This window comes from Coloeus monedula (assembly GCF_965178545.1).
Source record: "Coloeus monedula genome assembly, chromosome: 29".
NCBI lineage: Eukaryota > Metazoa > Chordata > Aves > Passeriformes > Corvidae > Coloeus > Coloeus monedula.
This window is the reverse complement of record NC_138809.1, coordinates 2,877,536-2,890,493: the sequence shown is the minus strand read 5'-3', so window position 1 is coordinate 2,890,493 and position 12,958 is coordinate 2,877,536. Positions and strand designations below refer to the sequence as shown.

The window sequence follows — 12,958 nt, the reverse complement described above, 5'->3', positions numbered from 1 at the left end:
GATACGAATTAATTACTATCGCGATAGTAATTAACAAGTTATTGTTATCACTATATTAATTAATTATCATTATCGCAGTACGAATTAATTAATTACTATCGCGATACTAATTAATGAATTACCGTTATCACGATATCAGCTTATCAATTAACATCGGTATCACTTGATACCTTTAGGATTCGTTACCTTTATCAATTTCGAGCCATCCCCGTTCATTATCACAGCAATTGAGTTTCCAATTAGCGCTTCTGTTAATTACCCCCTCCCTCCGTGGCTGCCCGGTTCCCGCCCCCCCCCCCGTTCCCGGCCTTCCCTTCCCATCCCCCGATCCCGAAATCCCTCGCGCCTCCCTTCCCTCGTCCCGGGGGCTCCCGGGGTGGATTTGGGGCGATTTGGGGTGGATTTGGGGCGATTTGGGGTGGATTTGGGGTGGGTTTGGGGCGATTTGGGGTGGATTTGGGGCGATTTGGGGCGGGTTTGGGGTGGGTTTGGGGTGGATTTGGGGCGATTTGGGGCGGATTTGGGGCGGGTTTGGGGCGATTTGGGGCGGGTTTGGGGTGGGTTTGGGGCGGGTTTGGGGCGGGTTTGGGGCGGGTTTGGGGTGGGTTTGGGGCGGGTTTGGGGTGGGTTTGGGGCGGATTTGGGGCTGATTCGGGGTGGATTCAGGGCGGATTTGGGGCAGATTCAGGATAGCTTTGGGGCTGATTCGGGATGGATTTGGGGCTGATTTGGGATGGATTCGGGGCTGATTTGGGGCAGATTTGGGGCAGATTTGAGGTGGATTCGGGGCTGACTCGGGGCTGATTTGGGGTGGATTTGGGGTGGATTTGGGGCTGATTTGGGATGGATTTGGGGCAGATTTGGGGTTGATTTGAGGTGGATTCGGGGCAGATTTGGGGTTGATTTGAGGTGGATTCGGGGCTGACTCGGGGCAGATTTGGGGTTGATTTGAGGTGGATTTGGGGCAGATTTGGGGTTGATTTGGGATGGATTCGGGGCTGACTCGGGGCGCATTTGGGGTTGATTTGGGGCAGATTTGGGGTTGATTTGAGGTGGATTTGGGGCTGACTCGGGGTTGATTTGGGGCTGACTCGGGGTTGATTTGAGGTGGATTCGGGGCTGACTCGGGGCAGATTTGGGATGGATTCGAGGCTGATTCAGGGCAGATTCGGGGCAGATTTGGGGTTGATTCGGGGCAGATTTGGGGTTGATTTGAGGTGGATTCGGGGCTGACTCGGGGCAGATTTGGGATGGATTCGAGGCTGATTCAGGGCAGATTCGGGGCAGATTTGGGGTGGATTCGGGGCAGACTTGGGGTTGATTTGAGGCAGATTTGGGGCTGACTCGGGGCAGATTTGGGGTTGATTTGAGGTGGATTCGGGGCTGACTTGGGGCGCATTTGGGATGGATTCGAGGCTGATTCAGGGCAGATTTGAGGCAGATTTGGGGTGGATTTGGGGCAGATTTGAGGTTGATTTGAGGTGGATTCGGGGCAGATTTGGGGTTGATTTGAGGTGGATTCGGGGCTGACTCGGGGCGCATTTGGGGTTGATTTGGGGCAGATTTGGGGTTGATTTGAGGTGGATTCGGGGCTGACTCGGGGCAGATTCAGGGCAGATTCGAGGCTGATTCAGGGCAGATTCGGGGCAGATTTGGGGTGGATTTGAGGTGGATTCGGGGCTGACTCGGGGCAGATTTGGGATGGATTCGAGGCTGATTCAGGGCAGATTCGGGGCAGATTTGGGGTTGATTCGGGGCAGATTTGGGGTGGATTTGAGGTGGATTCGGGTTGCAGGGAGTGGGTGCTCAAGAGCAGCCTGCTGGTGGCCATGGCCGTTTACACCTTCCTGCGCCTCATCGTGGATCACCACGGCTCGGCCGCGCTGCAGGCGCTGCGCCAGAAGGAGGTGGAGTTCTGTGTGTCCCTGCTCCGGGAGAGGGTGAGTGCATCGGGAATGGGATTGGGAATGGGAATGGAGTTCTGCGTGTCCCTGCTCTGGGAATGGGGAGTGCCCAGGAATGGGATCAGGAATGGGATCCTGCATCTCCCTGCACCGGGAACGGGGGAGTGGATTGGGAATGGGATCCTGCATCTCCCTGCTCTGGGAATGGGGGAGTGGATTGGGAATGGGAATGGGATCCTGCATCTCCCTGCTCTGGGAACGGGGGAGTGGATTGGGAATGGGAATGGGATTGGGAATGGAGTTCTGTGTGTCCCTGCTCTGGGAATGGGGAGTGCCCAGGAATGGGATCAGGAATGGGATCCTGCATCTCCCTGCTCTGGGAATGGGGGAGTGGATTGGGAATGGGATCGGGAATGGGATCCTGCATCTCCCTGCTCTGGGAATGGGGGAGTGGATTGGGAATGGGATCGGGAATGGGATCCTGCATCTCCCTGCTTCGGGAACGGGGGAGTGGATTGGGAATGGGAATGGGATTGGGAATGGAGTTCTGCGTGTCCCTGCTCTGGGAATGGGGAGTGCCCAGGAATGGGATCAGGAATGGGATCCTGCCTCTCCCTGCACCGGGAACGGGGGAGTGGATTGGGAATGGGATCCTGCATCTCCCTGCTCTGGGAATGGGGGAGTGGATTGGGAATGGGAATGGGATCCTGCATCTCCCTGCTCTGGGAATGGGGGAGTGGATTGGGAATGGGATCCTGCCTCTCCCTGCTCTGGGAACGGGAGAGTGGATGGGGAATGGGATTGAAATTCTGCATCTCTCTCCTGTAGGAACGGGGGAGTGGATTGGGAATGGGATCGGGAATGGGATCCTGCATCTCCCTGCTTCGGGAATGGGGGAGTGGATTGGGAATGGGATCCTGCATCTCCCTGCTCCGGGAATGGGGGAGTGGATTGGGAATGGGTTCGGGAATGGGATCCTGCATCTCCCTGCTCTGGGAATGGGGGAGTGGATTGGGAATGGGGATGGGAATGGGAATGGGATTGGGGATTGGGAATGGGAATGGGATTGGGAACGGAGTTCTGCGTGTCCCTGCTCTGGGAATGGGGAGTGCCCAGGAATGGGATCAGGAATGGGATCCTGCATCTCCCTGCACCGGGAATGGGGGAGTGGATTGGGAATGGGATCCTGCATCTCCCTGCTCCGGGAATGGGGGAGTGGATTGGGAATGGGATCGGGAATGGGATCCTGCATCTCCCTGCTCTGGGAATGGGGGAGTGGATTGGGAATGGGATCCTGCATCTCCCTGCTTCGGGAATGGGGGAGTGGATTGGGAATGGGGATGGGAATGGGAATGGGATTGGGGATTGGGAATGGGAATGGGATTGGGAATGGAGTTCTGCGTGTCCCTGCTCTGGGAATGGGGAGTGCCCAGGAATGGGATCAGGAATGGGATCCTGCATCTCCCTGCTCTGGGAATGGGAGAGTGGATTGGGAATGGGATCCTGCCTCTCCCTGCTCTGGGAATGGGAGAGTGGATTGGGAATGGGATTGAAATTCTGCATCTCTCTCCTGTAGGAACGGGGGAGTGGATTGGAAATGGGATTGGGAATGGGATCCTGCATCTCCCTGCTTCGGGAATGGGGGAGTGGATTGGGAATGGGATCCTGCATCTCCCTGCTCTGGGAATGGGAGAGTGCCCGGGATGGGATCCTGTTTCCCTGGGGATCCCTCCCTGGGCAGGGCAGTTTGGGATGAGGGCCCGGCAGCAGCTCCAGGCCACATTCGGATGGAGCAGGAGAACCCCCCCAGAGCCGGGATTTGTCCCAAACCCTCACATTCCCAATCCTCCCCCACCCCCTGCCCTGCCAGGAGCCAGCTCCAGGCCCGGCTGCAATCCTGGGTGGGAAGTGGCAGATTTATGGGATTGTTTGCTTTGAGAGGGAGAACATTCCAGAACAGCTCCCGGCCTTCCCTGCCCGTCCCCTGATCCCAACCTGCTCCTTCCAGCGGGGCGGGATGCCAGGGCCCGGAGCGAGCCGTGCCCGGAGCCGCCGGCGTGGTGGAGAACTCCCTGTACCTCCCATCCCCTGGCCCAGCAGCTGACTGGGAATTCCCCTCCCCCCTTTTCTTTTCCCAGTTCATGGATTGTTTCATGATCGGCCGGGACCTGGTGCGGCTGCTCCAGAACGTGGCGCGGATCCCGGAGTTCGAGCAGCTCTGGAAGGACATCCTGCACAACCCGCAGGTGCTCAGCTCCCAGTTCACAGGTACCGGGCTTGGACATTCCCTGCGTTCACCCAGCACCGTTTTCCAAGGATTTTTCAGTGCTGCAGAGGCTTCGGAGCCATCCGGGATTGAAACCATCCCAGAAAAGCTCGTGGGATGCTGAAATGGTGCTGCTCGTTCTGGGCTCCACACTTGAATAGTTTCTCCTCCCTGGAATTGTTCCCAAGCCGGGTTGGAAAAACCTGATCCCGTGGGAATTGTCCCTGTGCACGGACTGGGTGATTCCAAGCCAAACTAGTCCGGAATTCCAGGATAATGAGAGTTGCTTCCTTTAATTAGCTGATTTAGGAGGTGACGGAGAAGCTCCGTAAAAAGCAGGAACTGCAGGAGCTGCAGCAAGTGGCACTTCCATGGGATTTAATTCCTCCCAATAACCTCATGCCGTGGGAAGAGCGATGGATTTTCCAGTTTTATTCACATTAATAATATTCCCATAAATTATCCCCTCCTCCAGTGGCTTCACAGCGCCTTCTGGATGCAGCAATTCCAGGGAAATGAGGCTTGGAGGTGTTCCCACCCCTTTTGGGGCCCTGTTAAATCCCCCCCCTTAAACACCTCGGGTGGTGCTTAGGGAAATTCCTCGTTAGTGATCCCTAAAAACCTCATCCGGATGTGTTTGAGCCCTTTTCCAACCAAAATCCCGGTCCCTGCCCAGGTGTCCTGCAGCTCCTGCAGTCCCGGACTTCCCGCAAATTCCTGGCGTGCCGGCTCACCCCCGACATGGAGACCAAGCTGCTCTTCATGACCTCGCGGGTAATTCCCGAGGGGTTTCCCCCCACATTCCCAATTGATTCCCTCCCGAATCCCCTCCCGAATCCCCTCCCGAATTTCCTCCTGAAATCCCCTCCTGAATTCCCTCCCAAATTCCCACCCAAATCCCCTCCAGCTCAGCTGATCCAGGATCTCATGTGGGGCGCATGTCCAGCCCTTCCTCCCGAATTCCCTCCCGAATTCCCTCCCAAATTCCCTCCCAAATTCCCTCCCAAATCCTCTTCTGAATTCCCTCCAGCTCAGCTGATCCAGGCTCTCATGTCCAGCCCTTCCTGCTGAATTCCCTCCCGAATTCCCTCCCAAATTCGCTCCAGCTCAGCTGATCCAGGATCTCGCCCAATCCTTCCTGCTGAATTCCCTCCAAAATTCCCTCCAAAATTCCCACTGGCTCAGGGTCTTGCATGGGGCTCATGCCCAACCCTTCCTCCCGAATTCCATCCCAATTTCCATCCCGAATCCCCTCCAGCTCAGCTGATCCAGGATCTCCTGTCCAACCTTTCCTCCTGAATTCCCTCCCAAATTCCCGCTGGCTCGGGGTCCTGCATGAGGCTTGTACCCAACCCTTCCTCCCGAATTCCCTCCCGAATTCCCTCCCAAATTCCCTCCCAAATTCCCCCCCTGAATTCCTGCTGACTCAGGGTCCTGCATGGGGCTTGTACCCAACCCTTTCTCCCAAATTCCCTCCCAAATTCCCTCCTGAATCCCCTCCAGCTCAGCTGATCCAGGATCTCATGTGGGGCTCATGCCCGACCCTTCCTCCCAAATTCCCTCCCAAATTCCCCCCCCGAATTCCTGCTGACTCAGGGTCCTGCATGGGGCTCGTGCCCAACCCTTCCTCCCAAATTCCCTCCCGAATTCCCTCCCGAATTCCCTCCCAAATTCCCTCCCAAATTCCATCCCGAATCCCCTCCAGCTCAGCTGATCCAGGATCTCGTGTGGGGCTCATGCCCGACCCTTCCTCCCAAATTCCCTCCCGAATTCCCTCCTGAATTCCCTCCCAAATCCCCTCCCAAATTCCCGCTGCCTCAGGGTCCTGCATGGGGCTTGTACCCAACCCTTTCTCCCAAATTCCCTCCCAAATTCCCTCCCAAAATCCCCCCCGAATTCCTGCTGACTCAGGGTCCTGCATGGGGCTCGTGCCCAACCCTTCCTCCCGAATTCCCTCCCAAATTCCCTCCCAAATTCCCTCCCGAATCCCCTCCAGCTCAGCTGATCCAGGATCTCGTGTGGGGCTCATGCCCGACCCTTCCTCCCAAATTCCCTCCCAAATTCCCTCCCAAATTCCCTCCCAAATTCCCTCCCAAATTCCATCCCAAATTCCCTCCCGAATCCCCTCCAGCTCAGCTGATCCAGGATCTCGTGTGGGGCTCATGCCCGACCCTTCCTCCCAAATTCCCTCCCAAATTCCCCCCCCCCGAATTCCTGCTGACTCAGGGTCCTGCATGGGGCTCGTGCCCAACCCTTCCTCCCAAATTCCCTCCCGAATTCCCTCCCAAATTCCCTCCCAAATTCCCTCCAGCTCAGCTGATCCAGGATCTCGTGTGGGGCTCATGCCCGACCCTTCCTCCCAAATTCCCCCCCCGAATTCCTGCTGACTCAGGGTCCTGCATGGGGCTCGTGCCCAACCCTTCCTCCCAAATTCCCTCCCAAATTCCCTCCCAAATTCCCTCCCAAATTCCCTCCCGAATCCCCTCCAGCTCAGCTGATCCAGGATCTCGTGTGGGGCTCATGCCCGACCCTTCCTCCCAAATTCCCTCCTGAATTCCCTCCCAAATTCCCTCCCAAATTCCCTCCCAAATCCCCCCCCGAATTCCCGCTGACTCAGGGTCCTGCATGGAGCGTGTGCCCAACCCTCCCTTCGGAATTCCCTCCCAAATCCCCTCCCAAATTCCCGCTGCCTCAGCGTCCTGCATGGGGCTCATGCCCGACCCTTCCTCCCAAATTCCCGAATCCCCTCCCGAATCCCCTCCTCCCTCCGCCAGCTCCGGGCCCCGTGTGGGTGGCCCCGTTCCCACTCCATCTCCCGTCCCTTCCCCACGGCGTTCCCGCCGTTCCAGGTGCGCTTCGGGCAGCAGAAGCGCTACCAGGACTGGTTCCAGCGGCAGTACCTGGCCACGCCCGACAGCCAATCCCTGCGCTGTGACTTGATCCGCTACATCTGCGGCGTGGTGCATCCCTCCAACGAGGTGCTCAGCTCCGACATCCTCCCGCGCTGGGCCATCATCGGCTGGCTGCTCACCACCTGCACGGTCAGCGGGAGCGGGATAGCCCGGGAATGGGGTGGGCTGGGAGTGGGGATAGCCTGGGAATGGGGCACGGGGTGGGAGTGGGATAGCCTGGGAATGGGGTGGGGTGGGAGTGGGGATAGCCCGGGAATGGGGTGGGCTGGGAGTGGGATAGCCTGGGAATGGGGTGGGGTGGGAGTGGGATAGCCTGGGAATGGGGTGGGGTGGGAGTGGGGATAGCCCGGGAATGGGGTGGGCTGGGAGTGGGATAGCCCGGGAATGGGGTGGGGTGGGAGTGGGATAGCCCGGGAATGGGGTGGGCTGGGAGTGGGGATAGCCCGGGAATGGGGTGGGCTGGGAGTGGGATAGCCCGGGAATGGGGTGGGGTGGGAGCGGGGATAGCCCGGGAATGGGGTGGGGTGGGAGTGGGATAGCCCGGGAATGGGGTGGGGTGGGAGTGGGATAGCCCGGGAATGGGGTGGGGTGGGAGTGGGATAGCCCGGGAATGGGGTGGGGTGGGAGTGGGGATAGCCCGGGAATGGGGTGGGCTGGGAGCGGGATAGCCCGGGAATGGGGTGGGGTGGGAGTGGGGATAGCCCGGGAATGGGGTAGGGTGGGAGTGGGATAGCCTGGGAATGGGGTGGGGTGGGAGTGGGGATAGCCCGGGAATGGGGTGGGCTGGGAGTGGGATAGCCCGGGAATGGGGTGGGGTGGGAGCGGGATAGCCCGGGAATGGGGTGGGGTGGGGGTGGGATAGCCTGGGAATGGGGTGGGGTGGGAGCGGGGATAGCCTGGGAATGGGGTGGGGTGGGAGCGGGGATAGCCCGGGAATGGGGCATAGGGTGAGCTGGGAGTGGGGATATCCTAAAAATGGGGTGTGAGGTGGGCTGGGAGCAGGGAATATCCCGGGAATGGGGCACGGGGTGGGCTGGGAGCAAGGATATCCCAAAAACAGGATATGGGATCATCTGGGAGCAGGGATATCCCGGGAATGGGATGTTGGAGCAGGGATATCCTGGGAATGAGATGGGCTGGGAGCAGGGATATCCTGGGAATGAGGCACGGGGTGGGCTGGGAGCAGGGATATCCTGGGAATGGGATGGGCTGGGAGTGGGGATATCCCAGAATGGGATGGGCTGGGAGCGGGGATATCCCGGAATGGGATGTTGGAGCAGGGATATCCTGGGAATGGGATGGGCTGGGAGCGGGGATATCCTGGGAATGGGATGGGCTGGGAGCAGGGATATCCTGGGAATGGGATGTTGGAGCAGGGATATCCTGGGAATGGGATGGGCTGGGAGCGGGACAGTCCCGGCAGTGGGAAGAGCAGCGCATCTTGGAGGGGTCTGGAAGGAATCTCAGATCTCAGCGGGATCTTGGAGGGATCCAAAAGGGATCTTGGAAGGGTCTCGGAGGGATTTTGGAGAAATCCCGGTGGGATCTCGGGTGGTTCTTGGCGGGATCTCGGCATCGTCTTCACGGGATAATTTGGGAATTTTCTGTCTCTTGCAGTCCAACGTCGCCGCTTCCAACGCCAAACTGGCGCTGTTCTACGACTGGCTCTTCTTCAACCCCGAGAAGGACAGCATCATGAACATCGGTGCGCGGGGAGCTGCCTGCGGGCGGGATCCAGCGGGATCTGCCTGGGGGTGGGATCCATCAAGGGGATCTTCCTGGGGATGGGATCCAGCGGGATCTTCCTGGGGGTGGGATTCATCAAGGGGATCTTCCTGGGGATGGGATCCAGCGGGATCTTCCTGGGGGTGGGATTCATCAAGGGGATCTTCCTGGGGATGGGATCCAGCGGGATCTGCCTGGGGGTGGGATTCATCAAGGGGATCTTCCTGGGGGCGGGATCCAGCGGGATCTGCCTGGGGATGGGATCCATCCGGGGCTCCTGGGGGTGGGATCCATCAGGGATCTTCCTGGGGATGGGATCCATCAGAGGCTCCTGGGGGTGGGATCCATTGGGGGGATCTTCCTGGGGATGGGATCCATCGAGGGGATCTTCCTGGTCGCAGGATCCATCCGGGGCTCCTGGGGGCGGGATCCATCAGGGATCTTCCTGGGGATGGGATCCATCAGGGATCTTCCTGGGGGTGGGATCCATTGGGGGATCTTCCTGGGGGCGGGATCCATCAGGGGGATCTTCTTGGGGATGGGATCCATCAGGGGGATCTTCCTGGGGGTGGGATCCAGCAGGATCTTCCTGGGGGCGGGATTCAGTGGGATCTTCCTGGGGATGGGATCCATCAGGGGGATCTTCTTGGGGATGGGATCCAGCAGGGATCTTCCTGGTTGCAGGATCCATTGGGGGATCTTCCTGGGGGCAGGATCCATCAGGGGGATCTTCCTGGGGATGGGATCCAGCGGGATCTTCCTGGGGATGGGATCTGTCAGGGTCTCCTGGGGGCAGGATCCATTGGGGGATCTTCCTGATGATGGGATCCATTGGGGGCTCCTGGGGGCAGGATCCATCAGGGGGATCTTCCTGAGGATGGGATCCATGGGGATCTCCTGGGGATGGGATCTGTGGGGATATTCCTATGGATGGGATCTGTGGGGGTCTCCTGGGGGTGGGACCCATCAGGGATCTTCCTGGGGATGGGATCCACTGGGGTCTCCTGGGGGCAGGATCCATCAGGGATCTTCTTATGGATGGGATCCATTGGGGTTTCCTGGGGGTGGGATCTGTGGGGACATTCTATGGATGGGATCCATTGGCGTCTCCTGGGGGTGGGATCCATCAGGGATCTTCCTGTGGATGGGATCCATTGGGATCTCCCTCTGGATGGGATCCATCGGGGGCTCCTGGGGATGGGACCCATCAGGGATCTTCCTATGGATGGGATCCATCAGGGTCTCTTGGGGGTGGGATCCATCGGGGTCTCCTATGGATGGGATCTGTGGGGATCTCCTGGGGATTGGGATCTCCCTCTGGATGGGATCCGTGGGTGTCCCAATCCCTCGGCAGCCCCCCGGGAACGGGGATTTGGGGTCTCTGGGGTCTCATCCCGCTCCCTGTCCCAGAACCGGCCATCCTGGTCATGCACCACTCCATGAAGCCCCACCCGGCCATCACGGCCACGCTGCTGGACTTCATGTGCCGGGTGAGTGGCCCTCCCGCTCCAGGGAATTCCGGGAATGGGGAAAGCTGGGAGAGCGACCGCTGGGCTCCACAAATCCCGACCCGAGGGATCCACAAATCCCACCCCAAAGGCTCCGAAATCCCAATCCAAAAGTTCCACAAATCCCGACCCGAGGGATCCACAAATCCCACCCCAAAGGCTCCGAAATCCCAATCCAAAAGTTCCACAGATCCCACCCCAAAGGCTCCACAAATCCCGACCCAAGGGATCCACAAATCCCACCCCAAAGGCTCCACAAATCCCAACCCAAGGGATCCACAAATCCCACCCCAAAGGCTCCAAAGTCCCGACCCCAAGGGATCCACAAATCCCAATCCAAAGGGATCCACAAATCCCGACCCGAGGGATCCACAAATCCCAATCCAAAAGTTCCACAAATCCCGACCCGAGGAATCCACAAATCCTGACCCCAAGGGATCCACAAATCCCACCCCAAAGGCTCCACAAATCCTGACCCCAAGGAATCCACCAATCCCAACCCAAGGGGTCCACAAATCCCACCCCAAAGGCTCCAAAATCCCAATCCAAAAGTTCCACAAATCCCGACCCGAGGAATCCACAAATCCCAATCCAAAAGTTCCACAAATCCCGACCCCAAGGGATCCACAAATCCCAATCCAAAGGGATCCACAAATCCCGACCCGAGGGATCCACAAATCCCACCCCAAAGGCTCCACAAATCCTGACCCCAAGGGATCCACCAATCCCAACCCAAGGGGTCCACAAATCCCACCCCAAAGGCTCCAAAATCCCAATCCAAAAGTTCCACAAATCCCACCCTAAAGGCTCCACAAATCCCAATCCAAAAGTTCCACAAATCCCGACCCAAGGGATCCACAAATCCCAATCCAAAAGTTCCACAAATCCCGACCCAAGGGATCCACAAATCCTGACCCCAAGGGATTCACAAATCCCAATACAAAAGTTCCACAGATCCCATCCCAAAGGGATCCACAAATCCTGACCCAAGGGATCCACAAATCCCACCCCAAAGGCTCCACAAATCCCAATCCAAAAGTTCCACAAATCCCGACCCAAGGGGTCCAAAATCCCACCCCAAAGGCTCCACAAATCCCAATCCAAAGGGATCCACAAATCCCACCCCAAAGGCTCCAAAATCCCAATCCAAAAGTTCCACAGATCCCACCCCAAAGACTCCACAAATCCCGACCCCAAGGGATCCACAAATCCCACCCCAAAGGCCCCAAAATCCCACCCCAAAGGGATCCACAGATCCCACCCCAAAGACTCCACAAATCCCGACCCAAGGGATCCATAAATCCCACCCCAAAGACTCCACAAATCCCAATCCAAAGGGATCCACAAATCCCACCCCAAAGGCTCCACAAATCCTGACCCCAAGGGATCCACCAATCCCAACCCAAGGGGTCCACAAATCCCACCCCAAAGGCTCCAAAATCCCAATCCAAAAGTTCCACAAATCCTGACCCGAGGGATCCACAAATCCCAATCCAAAAGTTCCACAAATCCCAATACAAAGGGATCCACAAATCCCAATCCAAAAGTTCCACAAATCCCACCCCAAAGGCTCCAAAATCCCAATCCAAAAGTTCCACAAATCCCACCCTAAAGGCTCCACAAATCCCAATCCAAAAGTTCCACAAATCCTGACCCGAGGGATCCACAAATCCCAATCCAAAAGTTCCACAAATCCCAATACAAAGGGATCCACAAATCCCAATCCAAAAGTTCCACAAATCCCACCCCAAAGGCTCCACAAATCCCAATCCAAAGGGATCCACAGATCCCACCCCAAAGGCCCCACAATCCCACCCAGCTCCGCTGGCATTTCCCCCCAGCGCATCCCTCCGGATCCCAGAGTCGGCTGCACCTCCCATCCCCATCCCAAATCCCGCAGGGATTTTCCCCTCGCTGCCGAACCATCCCCAGCCCTCAGTGGGACCTCGGGGATGAATCCAGAGCGTTCCCGGATCCTCGGATCCGTGTGGCCCTCGTTAATTGTGGGAAGGCAGCGCCGCCAGCAAACCCTGCTGGGCTGATGTAGGAAAAGGCTTCTGGATTGTTCCCACATGGAATTCCTGGCCCAGCCCTCGTCCTCCAGGGGGGATCAGAGTGTCAGGGAATGATCCAGAGGCTCTGTGGCCCATCCCAGGGCAGGGAAGTGGTGCCAGGAGTTGCTGGTTCCAGGAATTGGGTCCCGGGGAGGGCTGGGGGAGTTTCTAGGAATCGGGATCCGGCCAGGAGCTGCATCCCTCCCATCCCTCCCAGTCCAAACCGGCTGCTCCTGGCTGCAGAACTGGGAGAACATTCCCGGGATGTCTCAGGATCCAGGCAGGAATCCCGGCAGGAGCGAAGGCCCGGACAGATCCGAGCATTCAGGGCCCTTCTCCCGCATTCCCGGAACTGGGAATTCCCTGCCCCTGACGGGGGGGGGGGGGGGGATTTTCCCCCATTTCCAGACCCTTAACCCCACTCTGCATCCCTGATCTCTTCCAGATCATTCCCAATTTCTACCCCCCTCTGGAAGCCCACGTCCGGCAGGGAGTGTTCAACTCCCTCACGCACATCGTGGAGAAGCGAGTCCTGGCGTAAGGGCCCCGGATTTTCCCACGTTTTCCCGAATTTTCCAACACGGCCACG

General features: G+C 58.1%; 1 protein-coding gene across 1 annotated transcript in view; it reads left to right on the top strand.

The window, feature by feature from the left end:
* The window catches only part of INTS3 (integrator complex subunit 3), a 44,067-nt gene that overhangs the window by 12,620 nt on the left and 18,489 nt on the right, over positions 1 to 12,958 (top strand). Inside the window, exons 8-14 of the mRNA XM_082298817.1 lie at positions 1,796 to 1,940; positions 4,043 to 4,172; positions 4,847 to 4,944; positions 7,020 to 7,211; positions 8,700 to 8,787; positions 10,218 to 10,297; positions 12,815 to 12,906. Of these exons, the coding sequence (XP_082154943.1) occupies positions 1,796 to 1,940; positions 4,043 to 4,172; positions 4,847 to 4,944; positions 7,020 to 7,211; positions 8,700 to 8,787; positions 10,218 to 10,297; positions 12,815 to 12,906 (825 nt within the window). The remainder of the gene's footprint in view (positions 1 to 1,795; positions 1,941 to 4,042; positions 4,173 to 4,846; positions 4,945 to 7,019; positions 7,212 to 8,699; positions 8,788 to 10,217; positions 10,298 to 12,814; positions 12,907 to 12,958) is intronic.